Genomic DNA, 19,945 nt, shown 5'->3' with positions numbered 1-19,945 from the left:
TGCCGCCCAAAATAACAGGGACCAACATTTTCATGGAGGTAAGCACTACACTTCTGATGGGTTTAAAGATTGTATTACATTATCTAAAAGTGAGAAAGTAAACCCCAGCTGTTTTTATTATTTTCACAGGGAAGAACAATCCCCATTATGCCATGAATGTTTCATTGCTGAACAACCATAGATATTTTTCCTCTAATTTGGCTCCCGTTCCTCCCAACAGTGAGCAAGACCTGCCAGCAGAGCTCACTGGAACAGGGAGACATGTCACCCTTTTGGCACCTGACAAAGTACACTTTTTTTCTTCTAAATAACACTATAGTAACGTCTTCTGCACAAAGTTACATTCCTAATAAGATTGGTGTTAAGTGAGAAAGAATCCTAAAGATGGTCCAATGGGCATGGTCTGAAGCCTCTCGTCATCTCAGTATGTTGAACCACTTGATTTCTTGCAGGCTTGAGATTCAGATCCTGCTGAACGATGTTAAGCAATCGATTAACCACATGCAGGGGACGCTGAACACCATGCAGGGGCAGTGTATTGAGTTGCAGACTGCCATATCTAAGGTAGTGTCAGATGAGTCTCAGATACAGAAGAATAAGTCTATGATGGTATGGTGATAATGATTGAGATGGTGATTATAATAATGATGACTAGCGGTACCCCACCCTACGGGCGGTAAATCATTGGATCTGATTAATTCAATTCAATGCAATTCAATCTTTGAGGACTGCAACCATAGAAATACAATTTATTTACACTAATAATAAGCTATTGTCAACTTCCCGTCTATGCTTATCTTGCTCATTGCTCACTGTTACCCTATGTGTGCAACTATTATTGATTTCTCACACAAAAATAATTTGGTTGCAAATGTACCTGGGGCCACGTAAATAATTGTTAGGCTACTCATTTTGAATGAGTGGCAACTTGTGTGACCATAAAAGTCTGTGTGCGACTGGGGACAGTAAAATCATTTGGTTACTGACCTGCCCTACATCATAGAAGGCCCTTCAAGTCGGAACTAGAAAATTCTGACATTTCTGACTCTCTGACTCGCTAACTCGTTATGTAATGAGGATTTCAGGTTTCCCACTTGTGAAGTATCAGAATCAACCAGTAGGAAATCCTACGCTAATAACTTACATTAATTTTAACTCTGAGGTTCCAAGTTTCCGAAAGCATGTGAATGCGTCAATAATTGCCATGGTAATTTTGAATGTTCAGTCAGTGAGCATTATGGGTAATTGTCCTACATACTTACATCAAATGCTTTATGATAGCATCATCTCCTGTAGTAACAGTACCTTTCCAAACACAATTACAATTAAAATTAACAAAGATACAAAATATTGCTAAAGTGAAGAAAATCAGCTCAAAATTGTAGGAGGAAATGCCCCTGCAGCAGGGAGACTTACGGTATTATAATATATTGTAGATAACATTAATATAATTTGTGTATTTACAGTATCAGTACACATGCAAATGGAAGTATATGCTAGGGATTGATCTACACTGAGTGAACAAAACATTAACAACACCTTCCTATTGAGTTTCCCCCCTTTGGTGGTGGACCATTGTTGATACTCAGGGAAAACTGTTGAGCTGAAAAACCCAACAGCATTGCAGTTCTTGACCCAAACCGGTGCACCTGGCACATACTACCATACTCTGTTCAAAGGGACTTAAATCTTTGGTCTTGCCCATTCACCCTCTGAATGATGACACACATACACAATCCATGTCTCAATTGTCTAAAAATCATTCTTTAACCTGCCCCCCCCCCCCCCCCCTTCATCTACACTGAGAAGAAGATTTAACAATTCACATCAATAAGGGATTATAGCTTTCACCTGATTTGTCTATGTCACTGAAAGAGAAGGTGTTCTTAATGTTTAATACACTCAGTGTAATGATGTTATAGATTCCAAGTGGTTGATTTTTTAGGGAATTAATTTATGCTCTATTTATACCTGCAGATCACCACAGCAGCCGAATTTGCTGTGCAGAGGGAGGAGATCCTCCGAGCATCAGGCCTCATCCCGTCACAGAGGGAGGAAATGCTCCGAGCATCAGGCCTCATCCTGTCACAGAGGGAGGGTATCCTCCAAACAGCCAGTGTCCCTGCACAGAGGAAGGGGATTCTCCCAGCAGCTAACATCACTGTGCAGAGGGAGGAGATCTTCCGAGCATCAGGCCTCATCCCTGAAGAGAGGGAGGACATCCGCCTCACAGCCAGTGTCCCTGCACAGAGGGAGGGGATTCTTCCAGCAGCTACTGCAGCTACTGTCACTGTGCGAAAGGAGAAGATCCTCCGAGCATCAGGCCTCATTTCTGCACAAAAGGAGTTGATCCACCTGATGGCCAGTGTCACTGCGCAGAGGAAGGGAATCGTCCCAATGGTCAGCGTCCCTGCGCACAAGGAGGGGATCGTCCAAAAGGCTAGTGTCCCTGCTGAGAGGTTGGAGATCCTCCGAGCATCAGGCCTCATCCCGCCACAGAGGGAGGGGAATGTCCGAACAGCCAGTGTCCCAGCACAGAGGGGTGGGATTCTCTCAGCAGCCAGCATCACTGAACAGAGGGAGGGAATTCTTCCAGCAGCTTCTATCACTGTGCCGAAGAAGAAGATCCTCAGAGCATCAGGCCTCATACCTGCACAAAAGGAGTTGATCCACCTGATGGCCAGTGTCACTGCGCAGAGGAAGGGAATCGTTCCAATGGTCAGCGTCCCTGCGCACAGGGAGGGGATCGTCCCAAAGGCCAGTGTCCCTGCTGAGAGGGAGGAGATCCTCCGAGCATCAGGCCTCATCCCGCCACAGAGGGAGGGGAATGTCCGAACAGCCAGTGTCCCAGCACAGAGGGATGGGATTCTCTCAGCAGCCAGCATCACTGAACAGAGGGAGGAGATCCTCCGAGCATCAGGCCTCATCCCATCACAGAGGGAGGGTATCCTCCAAACAGCCAGTGTCCCTGCACAGAGGGAGGAGATCCTCCGAGCATCAGGCCTCATCCCATCACAGAGGGAGGGTATTATCCAAACAGCCAGTGTCCCTGCACAGAGGGAGGGGATCTTCCGAGCATCAGGCCTCATCCCGCCACCAAGGGAGGGTATCCTCCAAACAGCCAGTGTCCCTGCACAGAGGGAGGGGATCTTCCGAGCATCAGGCCTCATCCCTGAAGAGAGGGAGGAGATCCTCCTCACAGCCAGTGTCCCTGTGAAGAATGAAAACATTCATCCACAACCACCTTCCATCATCCCCATGTTGGCACCACTGTGGAAATGGGATGGTGGAGCGTGTACTCCACCTGTGGATTTCTATTCCAAGAGAAGAGGTCACTTAACCTTACCTAATTAGTAAAGAAATTACTATTGTGAGAATAAGTTGTGATAGATCAAATGTATGGCTCATGTGAGTGTATAACTGTAATACTTTCATGCATTTTCTACATAAAAATGTTTAGCTCCATTGTACTTTTACATTTGAGTCATTTAGCAGACACTGTTATCCAGAGCGACGTACAGTAGTGAGTCTATACATTTTCATACTCCAGTGAATCTCTCCAGGATTTCACATGGATTTTTTTCATATTTGCGGATAAATATGCTAGATTTTGCAGCGACAATTATGACATTTTGCATTGCAATATGCAATTGTTTTGTCCAATTTGTTGCAAAAATGCACTGACAAGGGAAAAAACTGTGTTGATGTGTCACTTGATTGAACCATATTATGCAGTAAATGTGCGGTGATTGGTTGAAATTGCGAGCCCTCTTTTTGTACTGTGGTAATTGTCAGTTCTATGTGATAATATTGTGATGTGACTATTTTATGCAGAAATAGTTTGGTGATTGGTCACATTTGTAAGCCCTCACATAATATGCAGGGAATTGTTCATTTTGCAACCAAAACAATGCGGTGGCAGAGTCCTGGAGTAACCTCCCAGTAATCCCTGTGACTGCATGTAGGTTAAGATTGGGTTGTAAACAGAGTATCAGAGCAAGACGTTCCTACCTGTCAGCTAGTAATTGTTCTGTATGGTGACATGAGCAGAGTGGCCTGACTTCTCCCACTTATTACAGATGTCCGACTTAGATATGTTGAGCATCCTGCTATGATGTCCATCACCAAGCCGGAACACTCCGATGCCAACCCTCAGTTCCAGACTGGCACCCGGCCGGTGGCTGAGCCCGAGACCCCTGCTGTTCACAATAACAGTGGAGGCTGGCTCAGCTGGGTCTTTGGGAGTGGAAGAGCTAACAAGAAGGAGGTTCATCTACCTGAGGACAAAGACAGATCTGTAAGGAACTGGTTATTAACACTATATTCTATGTAGAGACAATTGAGTGGATTTAAAAAATAAAACTAAATTGTGGCTTGCTTCACATTGCTAATCTCTTCTTCCTCAGATTGTCTGGGATCCAACTCTGCACAGATGGGTTAACAAAACTGAGCCCAAGGCTGAAGTACACACTTAAATTAAATTCAATTAAAAACAGTGAACAACCATTGTATTTCAACTGTGCTAATATTACCAACAATTTGGAAAATGTGTTGATGTGTTTTACAGAACAAGTGTGTACCACCACCTCCACCGATGGGGACACATGGATATCAGGGGAACACTGGCAGTGTCCCCAAAGGAGTGAATCCCTACTCTATGAAAGCAGGTGAATATTGCTTTAGAAGACATGTGGTCTAACCAAGACTGTGTCAGCGAATCATAGATGTCCCTGGTGGTCTCCTCGCTAACACCTTTCCCACTGCCAGCAGGTCTATGGGGCAGCAGATACCCCACAATGCATTGCAATGATGGGACCAACTCAAAGCCTCCAAGCCATGGGGCTGGACTGCTTCCTAGACAGCTCTCTGGCTTGCTCCCTCCTTCACACTTTGACCTCATGGCACCAATGGTTGTGCCACCTGACACTTTACACTACTGAGGTATGACTCTGGAAAATCCTTCCAAATTGTATCCATTCATCATTAACTGTGATTTGTCTTTAACATAGCAAATGGCTGAAGTAGCAAGGATGTTAACTATTTTTCATTTTTGTCCAACAGGCCATTTTCCCAAATTGGATTTGCCATACATAGATTTTTTCAGCATTAAAAATGTATTAAAATATGATCTTTTAATTAAATATCTCCTTTGTGTCCTCATGTTCACATGAATTTGATGTGTTCTATCATCATTTACAATTCTTATTGCTTCTGCATTTACGTTACTTACTGTACAGACAAATAAATATTATATGCATATATTTTATTTTAGACATTACAAAAAAAAAATTTCATGCTTTCTGGATTTCTTACATTTACTTACTGTACAGGAAAGTATATTTTATACACATATTTAAACAAAACAAAAACATTTTATTTATGTATTCCGTAGACGGCGGAAAATAAGAAAATAAGAATTTGTTCTTAATTAACTGACTTACCTTGTTAAATAAAGGTTAAAAAAAGACACACCGGGGGAGCGGAGCTAGCATGTTGTAGTGAACGGCTGTGCGTGAGAGGCTCCTGCAACTTTTTTGCGAAATAATCTAATTTAACCTACTTTATGGCACTTTTTACAACAAACGTTTCTTTCTAATACAAGATTGTAACTTTCTATATGAAAATGCCGAGTAATAAGCGACCAAAGGACAATAAATCCACAGCGGAGGCCTACTCCCCACTAAACAACGAGACAGACATGGCGGGAGGCACATGCAACAACGTGACACTTACAGAACTTACCCGGGCTTTGGGGGAGCTACGTGTTGCTATAGCTGAGGATCTTAAGGCCACTATTGCTGAACTGGACACCAAAATCGAGAGCATCATTCGAACGGCCGCTTCGCATGGCCAGAGTATTGTGGACCTTGAGAAAGCTTCTGAATTCAACGCTGGTAGGATCGACGAGTTAGATAAGCTATGCACGTCATTGCAGGATACTGTGCAGAGGCTTTCTGTGAAAGTGGTGGACCTGGAGGGCCGATCCAGACGTAATAACCTTCGCGTTGTTGGTCTGGCAGAGGGGGTAGAGGCGGGCTCTCGCCCCACCGACTTCTTTGCCAAGCTATTGAAGGATGCAATGGGATCGGATGTTTTGGATTCGGATCCCCAGCTGGACCGCGCACATCGCTCCCTTGTCCCAGTGCCTGGACCGGGCAAACGTCCTCGCCCAGTAATCATCTGTTGTCACAGTTTCAAGACCAAGGATCTTATCCTGCGTGAAGCTCGAATGAGGGGCAACCTGTCACATAAAGGGCATCCATTCCGTGTCTATGAGGATTATGCGCCCGATGTGGCAAAGTATCGCGCCGACTACAGAGATGTCATGACCAAACTCTACAAACTCCATCTTCGCCCAGCCTTACTCTTCCCTGCAAGACTAAGAATTACCCCGCCTTCCGGTGAGAAGATTTGGCTCTCCTCGGTTTTGGACGCAGAGAAGTTTATCCGGGGATATACACCAATCCCCCGTACAGGTTAGAGTGCCTTGTTATTGCGTGTTAGGGTCTGCTCATGGACTCGAATCCATACTATACCATATTGGGTGAAAACGTATTAAACGGGCTCAACAAGGGCTACCGAACATGTAAGACGCTGAGCAGACCAATGGATGGCGGTCAGAGCTCTCAATGAACGTTACATTCACTTTCATCCCGGCTGTGCTCAGAGCGATGCATATTTTTTACTTCCAGGTTTGATCACTGACACCTTCGGACGGATATACTTATATTCTCCCACTTTTGTTTTGTTTCGTTATTTATTTTACAATCCTTACATTATTCTTACTACCATACCATTTATTTATTGCTTGCAGGGGACTGGGGGGTGATGGTTGGGAGGGGGCAGACACCTGGTTAGCAGGTTGATGTTTTGTGCCGTTCTGCCTTTCTCTGGCCGTGGGCCTCTCTCTCCCGACTAGAGTCCCACCAGCCCTCTGTAGTGCTTATGTCTGTGTAGGTGTGCGTACATATAATTACTATTTGTACTTTATTACTATTTTCTCTTAGCATTTTAGTATTATGTATGTGTATATTTTAAATCAGTGTAGATTGTTATTCTGGGGTATGAATGTTTGTATGTGTATATGTACATATGGATGTATATACATATTCTTTAAATATATATTTTTATATATGATTTTTTTGTGTGGGTATGTATACATACATGTATATGTATGTGTGTGTGTGTGTGTGTGTGTGTGTATGTATATATATGTATATATACGTATGTGTATCTATATGTATGTATGTATGTGTGTGTATGTATGTGTGTATGTATATGTATGTGTTTATGTATGTGTGTATATGTATGTATGTATGTATGTATGTATGTATATGTATATATATATATGTATGTGTGTGTGTGTATGTATGTGTGTATATATATAATGTATTTTTATTTAAACATGTTTTGTTTATGGGGGGAACGTTTAATTTAACAAATCCTTGTTCCGATCTCCTGACCCACAGTATGTAAAGGTAGGGCTGACTATGTCGGTTGCGGATGGTTTATGTTTTGACCGGCAGTGCTTAGCAATATAATCTTGAGGCTATATCTTGCTTATCTCTGGGATTGACCCAGGATGACGCTTAAATGCGCAATTTGTTTAAGTTGCAACTTATTCTGTTTAGGTTTATTAGATGTTAACTGAACACTTAACTCGCGGGAGCCTCCTCAGTTCATATGTTAGTAGAAGTTCTAGGATAGTGAGAGGTGAACGTATAGTTGGGATTTTATTTTTGTTTTACCTCTTGTTCGAGGTCGCGCCGTGCTTTTTTGGCATCGGCCAGACAATGTGTTTATTATTTTTATTTATCCTTTTTTTTTTCTCCTGTTTGTACATGCCTGTTAAATGTGGGTTGATGGGGGGGGTAAGTGTTGGGGAAATTAGGGGAACAGGGTGGGAAGTAAAGGTGCTTGCAGGGGGGGAGGGGTGGGTTGGATACTGCTCGGGTGTAGGTGCTACATATGCTGATCGTGATGGTTTGGTGCGCTTTCTTACCTTTTTATCAAGTTACATGGTATGCAGGCCACCATAGGAACTACAAACGAGAGGAGGGCGGGGCTTACATTCACTTCCTGGAATGTCAAGGGTTTAAACGAACCAATTAAGAGGGGCAAGGTCCTAGCCCACTTGAAAGCACTCTCGTCTGATATTATATTTTTGCAAGAAACCCATCTGAAGAATAACTCTCATAGCAGACTTAAGTGTAGGTGGGTGGGGCAAGTGCATCACTCTAACTTCTCTGCCAAAACGAGAGGCACAGCGATTCTGGTACGGAAAGGAATTCCCTTTCTACATAAAACCACTATTGCGGATAAAGAGGGTCGGTATGTGATCGCAATAGGAGAAATCCACTCTACCTCAGTAACTCTACTAAATATCTATGGGCCAAACATTGACAACCCCTCTTTTTTCAAAAGAGTATTTGCCCTGATTCCAGATATCTCCCATACTAACCTGGTCATTGGAGGGGACCTTAACTGTGTGCTAGACCAATATTTGGATAGATCCTCTACCCGGCGAACCCCTACCTCCTATTCAAGCAAATTCTTGAATACCTACATAAAAAATTCAAACGTATTTGATATATGGAGGATCAATAACCCTACGGGTAGGGAATACTCCTTTTACTCTCATGTTCACAAGGTTTACACTCGAATTGACTACTTTTTGTTGGATGCTAGACTACTCCCCTATACCTGTAATGTGAGGTATCATGATATTATAATCTCGGACCACAGTCCACTCACCTTCTCCCTGAGATTGGGTGACATTGTACCAAACGAGAGGGTCTGGAGGTTGAATCCTCAGCTCCTCACAGAACCAACATTCTGTGAATATCTTAAAGACCAAATTACATATTTCTTTGATACCAATGACAACACAGAGACCTCCCCAGCATTATTGTGGGAAACACTGAAGGCTAATCTGAGAGGCTGTATCATCTCCTTTCAGGCTGCCAGGAGTAGGCAAAACAGAGGAAAACTGGAAGAACTGGAGGGACAAATTCACTTACTGGATAGGGAGAATGCTAGCCACCCATCTATGGAGAAACATAAAAAAATTACCTCTTTAAAATTTGAATATAATCAGATTCTCTCAGCTAAAATTGCTAAATCTTTTCTCTATGCCAAGCAAAAATATTTTGAGTTTGGTGACAAACCACACAAATCTAAAGCGGATCCTAACCCCTTAATTATGCAAACATTTTTGGAGGACTGTAATCTCCCTACCCTGAACCAGGACGATTCTAACTTCCTGAATAAGGAAATATCTCTTGATGAAATTCGAGAAACAATTAAATCTCTAAAGAGTGGCAAGACCCCGGGCCCAGATGGATACCCTGGTGAATTCTATAAAACATTCAGCAACATGCTCTCTCCCTATCTGCACAAAATGTTGGTTCAGGCCTTCTACTTTGGACGAAGCGTTCATTACAGTTATACATAAGAAGGGTAAAGATCCAGAAGAGGTAGGGTCATACAGACCAATATCTCTCCTTAATACAGACCAAAAGATTTTAGCAAAAACTCTGGCTAACTGGCTTAGCACTTTAATTGGCAAATTGGTCCATTCGGATCAGACCGGCTTTATCCCTAACAGAAACTCATTCTTCAATCTCAGGCGCCTCTTCAATATTATGTATTCTCAGAGGTTACCCAACGTGGACCTTGCCGTCATATCTCTTGACGCCGAAAAGGCCTTTGACCAAGTTGAGTGGCCCTATCTATTCAAGGTCCTACAGAAATTTAATATTGGAGATAGGTTCATAATTTGGATCCAGCTTTTATATAGGAACCCCTGTGCCAGAATACTCACTAACCAATCATTGTCGCCCCGATTTAACCTCAACAGGGGGACAAGGTAGGGTTGTGCACTGTCGCCTATGCTCTTCGCCCTAATTATCGAACCGCTCGCTCAGACGATTAGATCTCATGCAGCAATACACGGCTATAATACTAAAGATACTCTAAATAAGATCTCCCTATACGCAGATGACATCCTCCTCTATGTAACAGAACCCCAGGCTAGTATCCCAGCTATTCTTGATGTGATCAATTTGTTTGGTACCTTCTCGGGATACAGAATAAATTGGAACAAGAGTGAATTAATGCCCATACGGTCGCAAAATGCCTCCTGGCTAGAACATCTCCCATTTAAGTTATCTTCAGAAAAATGTACCTACCTAGGAATTGTAGTTACCAAACAATACTCCTTACTATTTAAAGATAATTTCCCCTCTCTGATACAAAAACTCAAAGCAAACATACTATTTTGGAGAACTCTCCCAATTTCTCTCCTCGGAAGAATTAATGCCATTAAAATGGTCTTCCTCCCACAACTGCTCTACCTATATCAGAACATCCCAGTATTCATACCTAAATCCTTTCATAAACAACTGGACTCAATTATCAATCCTTTCATCTGGGATTATAAAACACACAGGATAGGTAAAAAACACCTCTGCAAATCCAAGATGGAAGGAGGATTGTCTCTCCCAAATTTTATATTTTATTACTGGGCCGCTAACCTCCGCATTGTTACGTTTCTGCTGGAAGACGTACTTCCGGCATCCAGCTGGCTTAGTATGGAGCGTGAGGAGTGTCACCCCTTCTCTATTGGCGCTGTGATTTTGTCGCCTGTCAATCTGGAGATGTCACTTTATTGTAACAATCCTATTATACATAGCACAGTCCGAATCTGGAAGCAAATGAAAGTCCACTTTGAGCTTAGACCAATGTCATTCATGCTCCCTGTCGCCAGGAATCCCTCCTTTGCCCCTTCTAACCTTGATAACACCTTTGAGCGATGGGGAGAGTTGGGGATAAGTACCATAGGGGATTTATACATAGAAGGGACCTTTGCTTCCTTTGAGTTGCTGAGGGAAACTTATAACCTTCCCAGAAGTAATTTTTTCAGATACCTACAAATTAGAGACTACGTTAGGAAACACCTCCCAACATTTGGGAATGCCAAACCTTCCATGTTTGACGGATGCATAAAAATATGCCCCACCTCCGATAAACTGATATCGCGTCTATATGATGCTTTTCAATCTGTTAGCACACCTTCCACTGATGCCATCAAGGCAAAATGGGAGGAAGAACTAGGGACTGACATCTCGGTGGCAGACTGGGAAGAGAGCTTGGAGTATATCCACACATGCTCCATTAATTCCAGACATCGTCTCATACAATTCAAGGTTTTACACAGATTACACTATTCCAAAATTAAACTGCATAGGATATTTCCTGACACATCCCATACATGTGATAAATGTCAGGCTACGCAGGGTACACTACTCCACTGCTTTGCCCTATGCTCTAGCTTGCATGGTTATTGGAGTGGAATTTTTGGGATCCTCTCTGAAGTTTTGGAGACTTCAATAGATCCAGACCCGCTTCTGATAATCCTGGGAGTATCTGAGTCCCTAAACGGATTAACCAACCCCCAAAGTTGGGAGGGGGGGGGGGGGGGGGTTTGGGGGAATAAGGGGGGGGGGATAGGGGGGACATCTTCCCTCTTTCTTTCTACGTGTCCTTGTTTTGTATGTCGTGTTTTGTATTATTTGTTCTGCACCCAGAACTCTGGGTCTTGTTGTTCCTGTATGCTCTTTTATGTTTAGATAAGAATTGTATACACCATTCTTGTGTGTGTTTAATAAAAAATATTTGAAACAAACGAAATATATTTAGATGCATTTTCAATTCCTAAATGTCAATATTTTATTTTCTGTGCCACGTGTTTATGCCCATTTATGTACATCCTGTATACACCTCACACACATGGTCAGGGGCTTAAAAAATAAGAAAACAGTAACATGTCAGATAGAGTTTACATTTTTGAGTTTGCATCCCAATATGACACTTTAAATATTTCACAGAATACTGAAATGTAACAAAACACCTATTGTGTTTATTGAGATGTACACTGAGATGCTGTTGGTCAATATTTCCCTCCAGTGATTCCCCAACATCTTGTCAACATGGGACCCAAAAATGGAGCAGATATCTTATACCAACCTATCTCAATAGACATGTATCCATAACAAGGCCTAGGAGGCCCCTATACTGTCCAAAAATCTCTCCAAAATGTCACATATTTTAAAGCATCTTTATTTTCATGCATATAACTTGGCAAAAAAAAATTGGGGGGACCAAATTCACATTATTTTGTGTAGACAATCATTTTTTATGATTTCATGACTGTTTGATAGTAGGTCCCTGAATGGTCAAAAACCTCTTCAAATTGAAGTATGTTTGTAGCACAAAATATCTTACAGGAAGGCCCTCTCACTCTCTCATCATGTCACAAGCAGACAGGCTCCCAGAGGCAGGGCCATAAAAGGCCCCATCTCACTCAGCTGCCGCTGCCCTCTCCAACAGCCATCAGCACAGAACAGCATGAATCAAATCAAAGTTTATTTGTCACATGCACCGAATACCGCAGTGAAATGCTTACTTACAGGCTCTAACCAATAGTGCAAAAAAAAGGTATTAGGTGAACAATAGGTAGGTTAAGAAATAAAAACAACAGTAAGAAGACAGTGAAAAATACAGTAGCGAGGCTATAAAACTAGCGAGGCTACATACAGACACCGGTTAGTCAGGCTGATTGAGGTAGAATGTACATGTAAATATGGTTAAAGTGACTATGCATATATGATGAACAGAGAGTAGCAGCAGTGTAAAGAGGGGTTGGCAGGTGGTGGGATTTCTAATCCCTTGATATTATTGTAGGATCGGATTTTAATAGCTAACTTTTCGATGGCCATAATAAATAGATATGCCGATAGTGGACAACCTTCTTTTATGAGAAGTAGCCATTATTTACTATTGTCACATGTGCTCCCTCTCCGGCCTCTAGGTCACCAGGCTGTTCGTTATGGCGCACACCTGTCACCAGCCTTACACGCATTATGACACTCACCTGGACTCCATCACCTCCTTGATTACCTGCCCTTTATATGTCCCTCCCTTTGGTTTCTACCCCCATTAGTCATTGTTGCTGTTTCATGTCAGTGCGCTGTTTGTGTTCCTTGTTTTGTTCATTTATTTATTAATTAAATGTATTCATTCCCTGAACTTGCTTCCCGACTCTCAGCGTACATCCGTACAACTATTTTTCACCTAGGGTTACTATACATGATTTTAACCCATTTTATAAGAGATTGTCCAAAATTGAAATGTTCCAGGCATTAATATATAAACTCCAGTCGTACTTTATGAAAAGCCTTTTAAAAGTCAGCTATGAATAGCAGGCCTGGTTTCCCTGATTTTTCATAGTGTTCTATTGGTTGCAGTACTTGCTTTATATGATCTCCAATATATTGTCCATGTAAAAAACCTGTCTGATTAGAATGAATAATGTCCGACAACACCTTTTTAATTCTATGCGCTATACATTTTGCTAGCATTTTTGCATCACAACACTGAAGTGTAAGGGGCCTCCAATTTTTTTATGGACTGGATCTTTATATTTACCACTTTGAATCGTGTTTCAGTAATAATGAAGGAGTGGTTAAAACATGATAATAACGGTCCTCTGAGGATATCAAAAAAGGTTTATCAGAGTTATTGACCTCACAAGAAGTCAGATTCAAGTAACTTACGGTAACTTATGGTGCTGAAACTTGAAGCTGCCGCCACGGCACAATCAATCGGAAATGGACAGCTCATGGTGCTGAAAGTAGGCAAATTGGAGTAAACATCATTCATTTTAAACGTCTTCATTTTAATTAGGGATATGTGTTGGAGCCTATTTCTTCCTATTTAAGAAATAAGAGGCAGGCCTACCGGTTTGACTGATGAAATTAGGCTATAGGCTGCTATATCCATAGGTATGTTAGTCAATTCCTCCACCCGCCATGCACTCTTTAAATAGCCCACCTCTGTGTCTGTTAAGACTTGAAGTTAGTGTGTATGAGAGGGTATGCCATAGGCCTACCTTTTCTTAAAGAAAAGGGCAAAAAGTACAGGCCTACCCACTATTAGTTTAATATTTTGAGGAAAATGAAACAGATGTGATTATATACAGTTATCTATAACAACACTTTGGTCCGCGATTCTTAATGCTAGAAACAAGCTGTAAAATAGGAATAACTGGGAAAGACGTGACTCTGATGCATATGGGGATATTGTTGTTTAATTTGCTTTGGATATAATCGAATCTGACACTATCAATTGATTAAGCTATTCACATTCTGTACAATAAAATACATTTAAACCCAGACAGCTTTTAGGGAAACACTTGTGACCTCTCGTTGGGTTAAGCCAAGGAAGAAGATTAGCCAGCAGTTTAAGCTTACATTTTTCTGCGTCAGTAGGCCTACTCGGTCTGGGGTGGAAAGGTAGGCCTAACTTGAAAGTACCATGCTCAGATGTTAATTATTTACAAACAGGGACAGTTTCCTTGCAAATAACACACACTGTTTTGGCATTGTATCTCTCTGTCTATACTGTCATTTCAGTCATTTGTGATTTATTTAAAACGTTTCTACTAATACTGTATGGTAACTATTGAAGTCCACTCTTGTACAGCACATTAAAGGTGTATCTCTTTCTCTACAATTTAGGAGATTTTAAGATATTTTGTTGTTTGTGATGGTACTCTAGGTGCGAGGGACATCCTGTGCCACCAGTCAGTTGATGGTGGATGACATTCTGACCCCGTGCTCGCCAGGTGACCCGGCGGCCATAGAATTGACCTGGATGGATGTGCCTAGCGACAAGCTGCTGGAGCCCATTTGGTGACTGACCTGCCCTACATCATAGAAGGCCCTTCAAGTCGGAACTAGAAAATTCAGACATTTCTGACTCTCTGACTCGCTAACTCGTTATGGAATGAGGATTTCAGGTTTCCCACTTGTGAAGTATCAGAATCAACCAGTAGGAAGCTCTACGCTAATAACTTACATTCATTTTAACTCTTGAGGTTCCAAGTTTCCGAAAGCATGTGAATGCGTCAATAATTGCCATGGTAATTTTGAATGTTCAGTCAGTGAGCATTATGGGTAATTGTCCTACATACTTACATCAAATGCTTTATGATAGCATCATCTCCTGTAGTAACAGTACCTTTCCAAACACAATTACAATTAAAATTAACAAAGATACAAAATATTGCTAAAGTGAAGAAAATCAGCTCAAAATTGTAGGAGGAAATGCCCCTGCAGCAGGGAGACTTACAGTATTATAATATATTGTAGATAACATTATCAGTATCAGTACACATGCAAATGGAAGTATATGCTAGGGATTGATCTACACTGAGTGAACAAAACATTAACAACACCTTCCTATTGAGTTTCCCCCCTTTGGTGGTGGACCATTGTTGATACTCAGGGAAAACTGTTGAGCTGAAAAACCCAACAGCATTGCAGTTCTTGACCCAAACCGGTGCACCTGGCACATACTACCATACTCTGTTCAAAGGGACTTAAATCTTTGGTCTTGCCCATTCACCCTCTGAATGACACACATACACAATCCATGTCTCAATTGTCTAAAAATCATTATTTAACCTGCCCCCCCCCCCCCCCCTTCATCTACACTGAGAAGAAGATTTAACAATTCACATCAATAAGGGATTATAGCTTTCACCTGCTTTGTCTATGTCACTGAAAGAGAAGGTGTTCTTAATGTTTAATACACTCAGTGTAATGATGTTATAGATTCCAAGTGGTTGATTTTTTAGGGAATTAATTTATGCTCTATTTATACCTGCAGATCACCACAGCAGCCGAATTTGCTGTGCAGAGGGAGGAGATCCTCCGAGCATCAGGCCTCATCCCGTCACAGAGGGAGGAAATGCTCCGAGCATCAGGCCTCATCCTGTCACAGAGGGAGGGTATCCTCCAAACAGCCAGTGTCCCTTCACAGAGGAAGGGGATTCTCCCAGCAGCTAACATCACTGTGCAGAGGGAGGAGATCTTCCGAGCATCAGGCCTCATCCCTGAAGAGAGGGAGGACATCCGCCTCACAGCCAGTGTCCCTGCACAGAGGGAGGGGATTCTTCCAGCAGCTACTGCAGCTACTGTCACTGTGCGAAAGGAGAAGATCCTCCGAGCATCAGGCCTCATTTCTGCACAAAAGGAGTTGATCCACCTGATGGCCAGTGTCACTGCGCAGAGGAAGGGAATCGTCCCAATGGTCAGCGTCCCTGCGCACAAGGAGGGGATCGTCCAAAAGGCTAGTGTCCCTGCTGAGAGGTTGGAGATCCTCCGAGCATCAGGCCTCATCCCGCCACAGAGGGAGGGGAATGTCCGAACAGCCAGTGTCCCAGCACAGAGGGGTGGGATTCTCTCAGCAGCCAGCATCACTGAACAGAGGGAGGGAATTCTTCCAGCAGCTTCTATCACTGTGCCGAAGAAGAAGATCCTCAGAGCATCAGGCCTCATACCTGCACAAAAGGAGTTGATCCACCTGATGGCCAGTGTCACTGCGCAGAGGAAGGGAATCGTTCCAATGGTCAGCGTCCCTGCGCACAGGGAGGGGATCGTCCCAAAGGCCAGTGTCCCTGCTGAGAGGGAGGAGATCCTCCGAGCATCAGGCCTCATCCCGCCACAGAGGGAGGGGAATGTCCGAACAGCCAGTGTCCCAGCACAGAGGGATGGGATTCTCTCAGCAGCCAGCATCACTGAACAGAGGGAGGAGATCCTCCGAGCATCAGGCCTCATCCCATCACAGAGGGAGGGTATCCTCCAAACAGCCAGTGTCCCTGCACAGAGGGAGGGGATCTTCCGAGCATCAGGCCTCATCCCATCACAGAGGGAGGGTATTCTCCAAACAGCCAGTGTCCCTGCACAGAGGGAGGAGATCCTCTGAGCATCAGGCCTCATCCCGCCACAGAGGGAGGGTATCCTCCAAACAGCCAGTGTCCCTGCAAAGAGGGAGGAGATCCTCCGAGCATCAGGCCTCATCCCATCACAGAGGAAGGGTATTCTCCAAACAGCCAGTGTCCCTGCACAGAGGGAGGGGATCTTCCGAGCATCAGGCCTCATCCCGCCACTGAGGGAGGAGATCCTCCAAACAGCCAGTGTCCCTGCACAGAGGGAGGAGATCCTCCGAGCATCAGGCCTCATCCCATCACAGAGGGAGGGTATTCTCCAAACAGCCAGTGTCCCTGCACAGAGGGAGGAGATCCTCCGAGCATCAGGCCTCATCCCATCACAGAGGGAGGGTATCCTCCAAACAGCCAGTGTCCCTGCACAGAGGGAGGGGATCTTCCGAGCATCAGGCCTCATCCCTGAAGAGAGGGAGGAGATCCTCCTCACAGCCAGTGTCCCTGTGAAGAATGAAAACATTCATCCACAACCACCTTCCATCATCCCCATGTTGGCACCACTGTGGAAATGGGATGGTGGAGCGTGTACTCCACCTGTGGATTTCTATTCCAAGAGAAGAGGTCACTTAACCTTACCTAATTAGTAAAGAAATTACTATTGTGAGAATAAGTTGTGATAGATCAAATGTATGGCTCATGTGAGTGTATAACTGTAATACTTTCATGCATTTTCTACATAAAAATTTTTAGCTCCATTGTACTTTTACATTTGAGTCATTTAGCAGACACTGTTATCCAGAGCGACGTACAGTAGTGAGTCTATACATTTTCATACTCCAGTGAATCTCTCCAGGATTTCACATGGATTTTTTTCATATTTGCGGATAAATATGCTAGATTTTGCAGCGACAATTATGACATTTTGCATTGCAATATGCAATTGTTTTGTCCAATTTGTTGCAAAAATGCACTGACAAGGGAAAAAACTGTGTTGATGTGTCGCTTGATTGAACCATATTATGCAGTAAATGTGCGGTGATTGGTTGAAATTGCGAGCCCTCTTTTTGTACTGTGGTAATTGTCAGTTCTATGCGATAATATTGTGATGTGACTATTTTATGCAGAAATAGTTTGGTGATTGGTCACATTTGTAAGCCCTCACATAATATGCAGGGAATTGTTAATTTTGCAACCAAAACAATGCGGTGGCAGAGTCCTGGAGTAACCTCCCAGTAATCCCTGTGACTGCATGTAGGTTAAGATTGGGTTGTAAACAGAGTATCAGAGCAAGACGTTCCTACCTGTCAGCTAGTAATTGTTCTGTATGGTGACATGAGCAGAGTGGCCTGACTTCTCCCACTTATTACAGATGTCCGACTTAGATATGTTGAGCATCCTGCTATGATGTCCATCACCAAGCCGGAACACTCCGATGCCAACCCTCAGTTCCAGACTGGCACCCGGCCGGTGGCTGAGCCCGAGACCCCTGCTGTTCACAATAACAGTGGAGGCTGGCTCAGCTGGGTCTTTGGGAGTGGAAGAGCTAACAAGAAGGAGGTTCATCTACCTGAGGACAAAGACAGATCTGTAAGGAACTGGTTATTAACACTATATTCTATGTAGAGACAATTGAGTGGATTTAAAAAATAAAAATAAATTGTGGCTTGCTTCACATTGCTAATCTCTTCTTCCTCAGATTGTCTGGGATCCAACTCTGCACAGATGGGTTAACAAAACTGAGCCCAAGGCTGAAGTACACACTTAAATTAAATTCAATTAAAAACAGTGAACAACCATTGTATTTCAACTGTGCTAATATTACCAACAATTTGGAAAATGTGTTGATGTGTTTTACAGAACAAGTGTGTACCACCACCTCCACCGATGGGGACACATGGATATCAGGGGAACACTGGCAGTGTCCCCAAAGGAGTGAATCCCTACTCTATGAAAGCAGGTGAATATTGCTTTAGAATACATGTGGTTTAACCAAGACTGTGTCAGCCAATCATAGATGTCCCTGGTGGTCTCCTCGCTAACACCTTTCCCACTGCCAGCAGGTCTATGGGGCAGCAGATACCCCACAATGCATTACAATGATGGGACCAACTCAAAGCCTCCAAGCCATGGGGCTGGACTGCTTCCTAGACAGCTCTCTGGCTTGCTCCCTCCTTCACACTTTGACCTCATGGCACCAATGGTTGTGCCACCTGACACTCTACACTACTGAGGTATGACTCTGGAAAATCTTTCCAAATTGTATCCATTCATCATTAACTGTGATTTGACTTTAACATAGCAAATGGCTGAAGTAGCAAGGATGTTAACTATTTTTCATTTTTGTCCAACAGGCCATTTTCCCAAATTGAATTTGCCATACATTGATTTTTTTCAGCATTAAAAATGTATTAAAATATGATCTATTAATTAAATATCTCCTTTGTGTCCTCATGTTCACATGAATTTGATGTGTTCTATCATCATTTACAATTCTTATTGCTTCTGCATTTACGTTACTTACTGTACAGACAAATAAATATTATATGCATATATTTTATTTTAGACATTACAAAAACATTTTTTCATGCTTTCTGGATTTCTTACATTTACTTACTGTACAGGAAAGTATATTTTATACACATATTTAAACAAAACAAAAACATTTTATTTATGTATTACATAGATGGCGGCAGGGTAGCCTAGTGGTTAGAGCGTTGGACTAGTAACCTGAAGGTTGCAAGTTCAAACCCCCAAGTTGACAAGGTACAAATCTGTCGTTCTGCTCTCAGTTCTGCACTGTTCCTAGGCCATCATTGAAAATAAGAATTTGTTCTTAATTAACCTTGCCTTGTTAAAAAAAGACACAACGGGGGGGCGGCGCTAGCATGTTGGAGTGAACGCCTGTGCGTGAGAGGCTCCTGCAACTTTTTTGCGAAATAATCTAATTTAACCTACTTTATGGCACTTTTTACAACAAACGTTTATTTCTAATACAAGGTAACTTTCTATATGAAAATGCCGAGTAATAAGCGACCAAAGGACAATAAATCCACAGCGGAGGCCTACTCCCCACTAAACAACGAGACAGACATGGCGGGAGGCACAACGTGACACTTACAGAACTTACCCGGGCTTTGGGGGAGCTACGTGTTGCTA

The 19,945-nt window shown here is 42.9% G+C and overlaps 1 protein-coding gene across 1 annotated transcript; it reads left to right on the top strand.

Moving 5' to 3' along the window:
* The first annotated feature begins 1,858 nt into the window (after positions 1-1,858).
* LOC118944217 (uncharacterized) lies at positions 1,859-19,240 on the top strand. The gene is given in 4 exon segments (XM_090220612.1): positions 1,859-3,232; positions 6,687-6,692; positions 15,743-17,410; positions 18,847-19,240. Coding segments are annotated over 4 exon segments (3,123 nt in total). The 5' UTR covers positions 1,859-1,956; the 3' UTR covers positions 19,020-19,240.
* The last annotated feature ends 705 nt before the right edge of the window (positions 19,241-19,945 follow it).

Source organism: Oncorhynchus mykiss, chromosome 25 (genome assembly GCF_057628025.1).
Source record: "Oncorhynchus mykiss isolate SJ-2025 chromosome 25, ASM5762802v1, whole genome shotgun sequence".
Lineage (NCBI taxonomy): Eukaryota > Metazoa > Chordata > Actinopteri > Salmoniformes > Salmonidae > Oncorhynchus > Oncorhynchus mykiss.
This window is presented reverse-complemented; position numbering and strand designations above follow the sequence as displayed.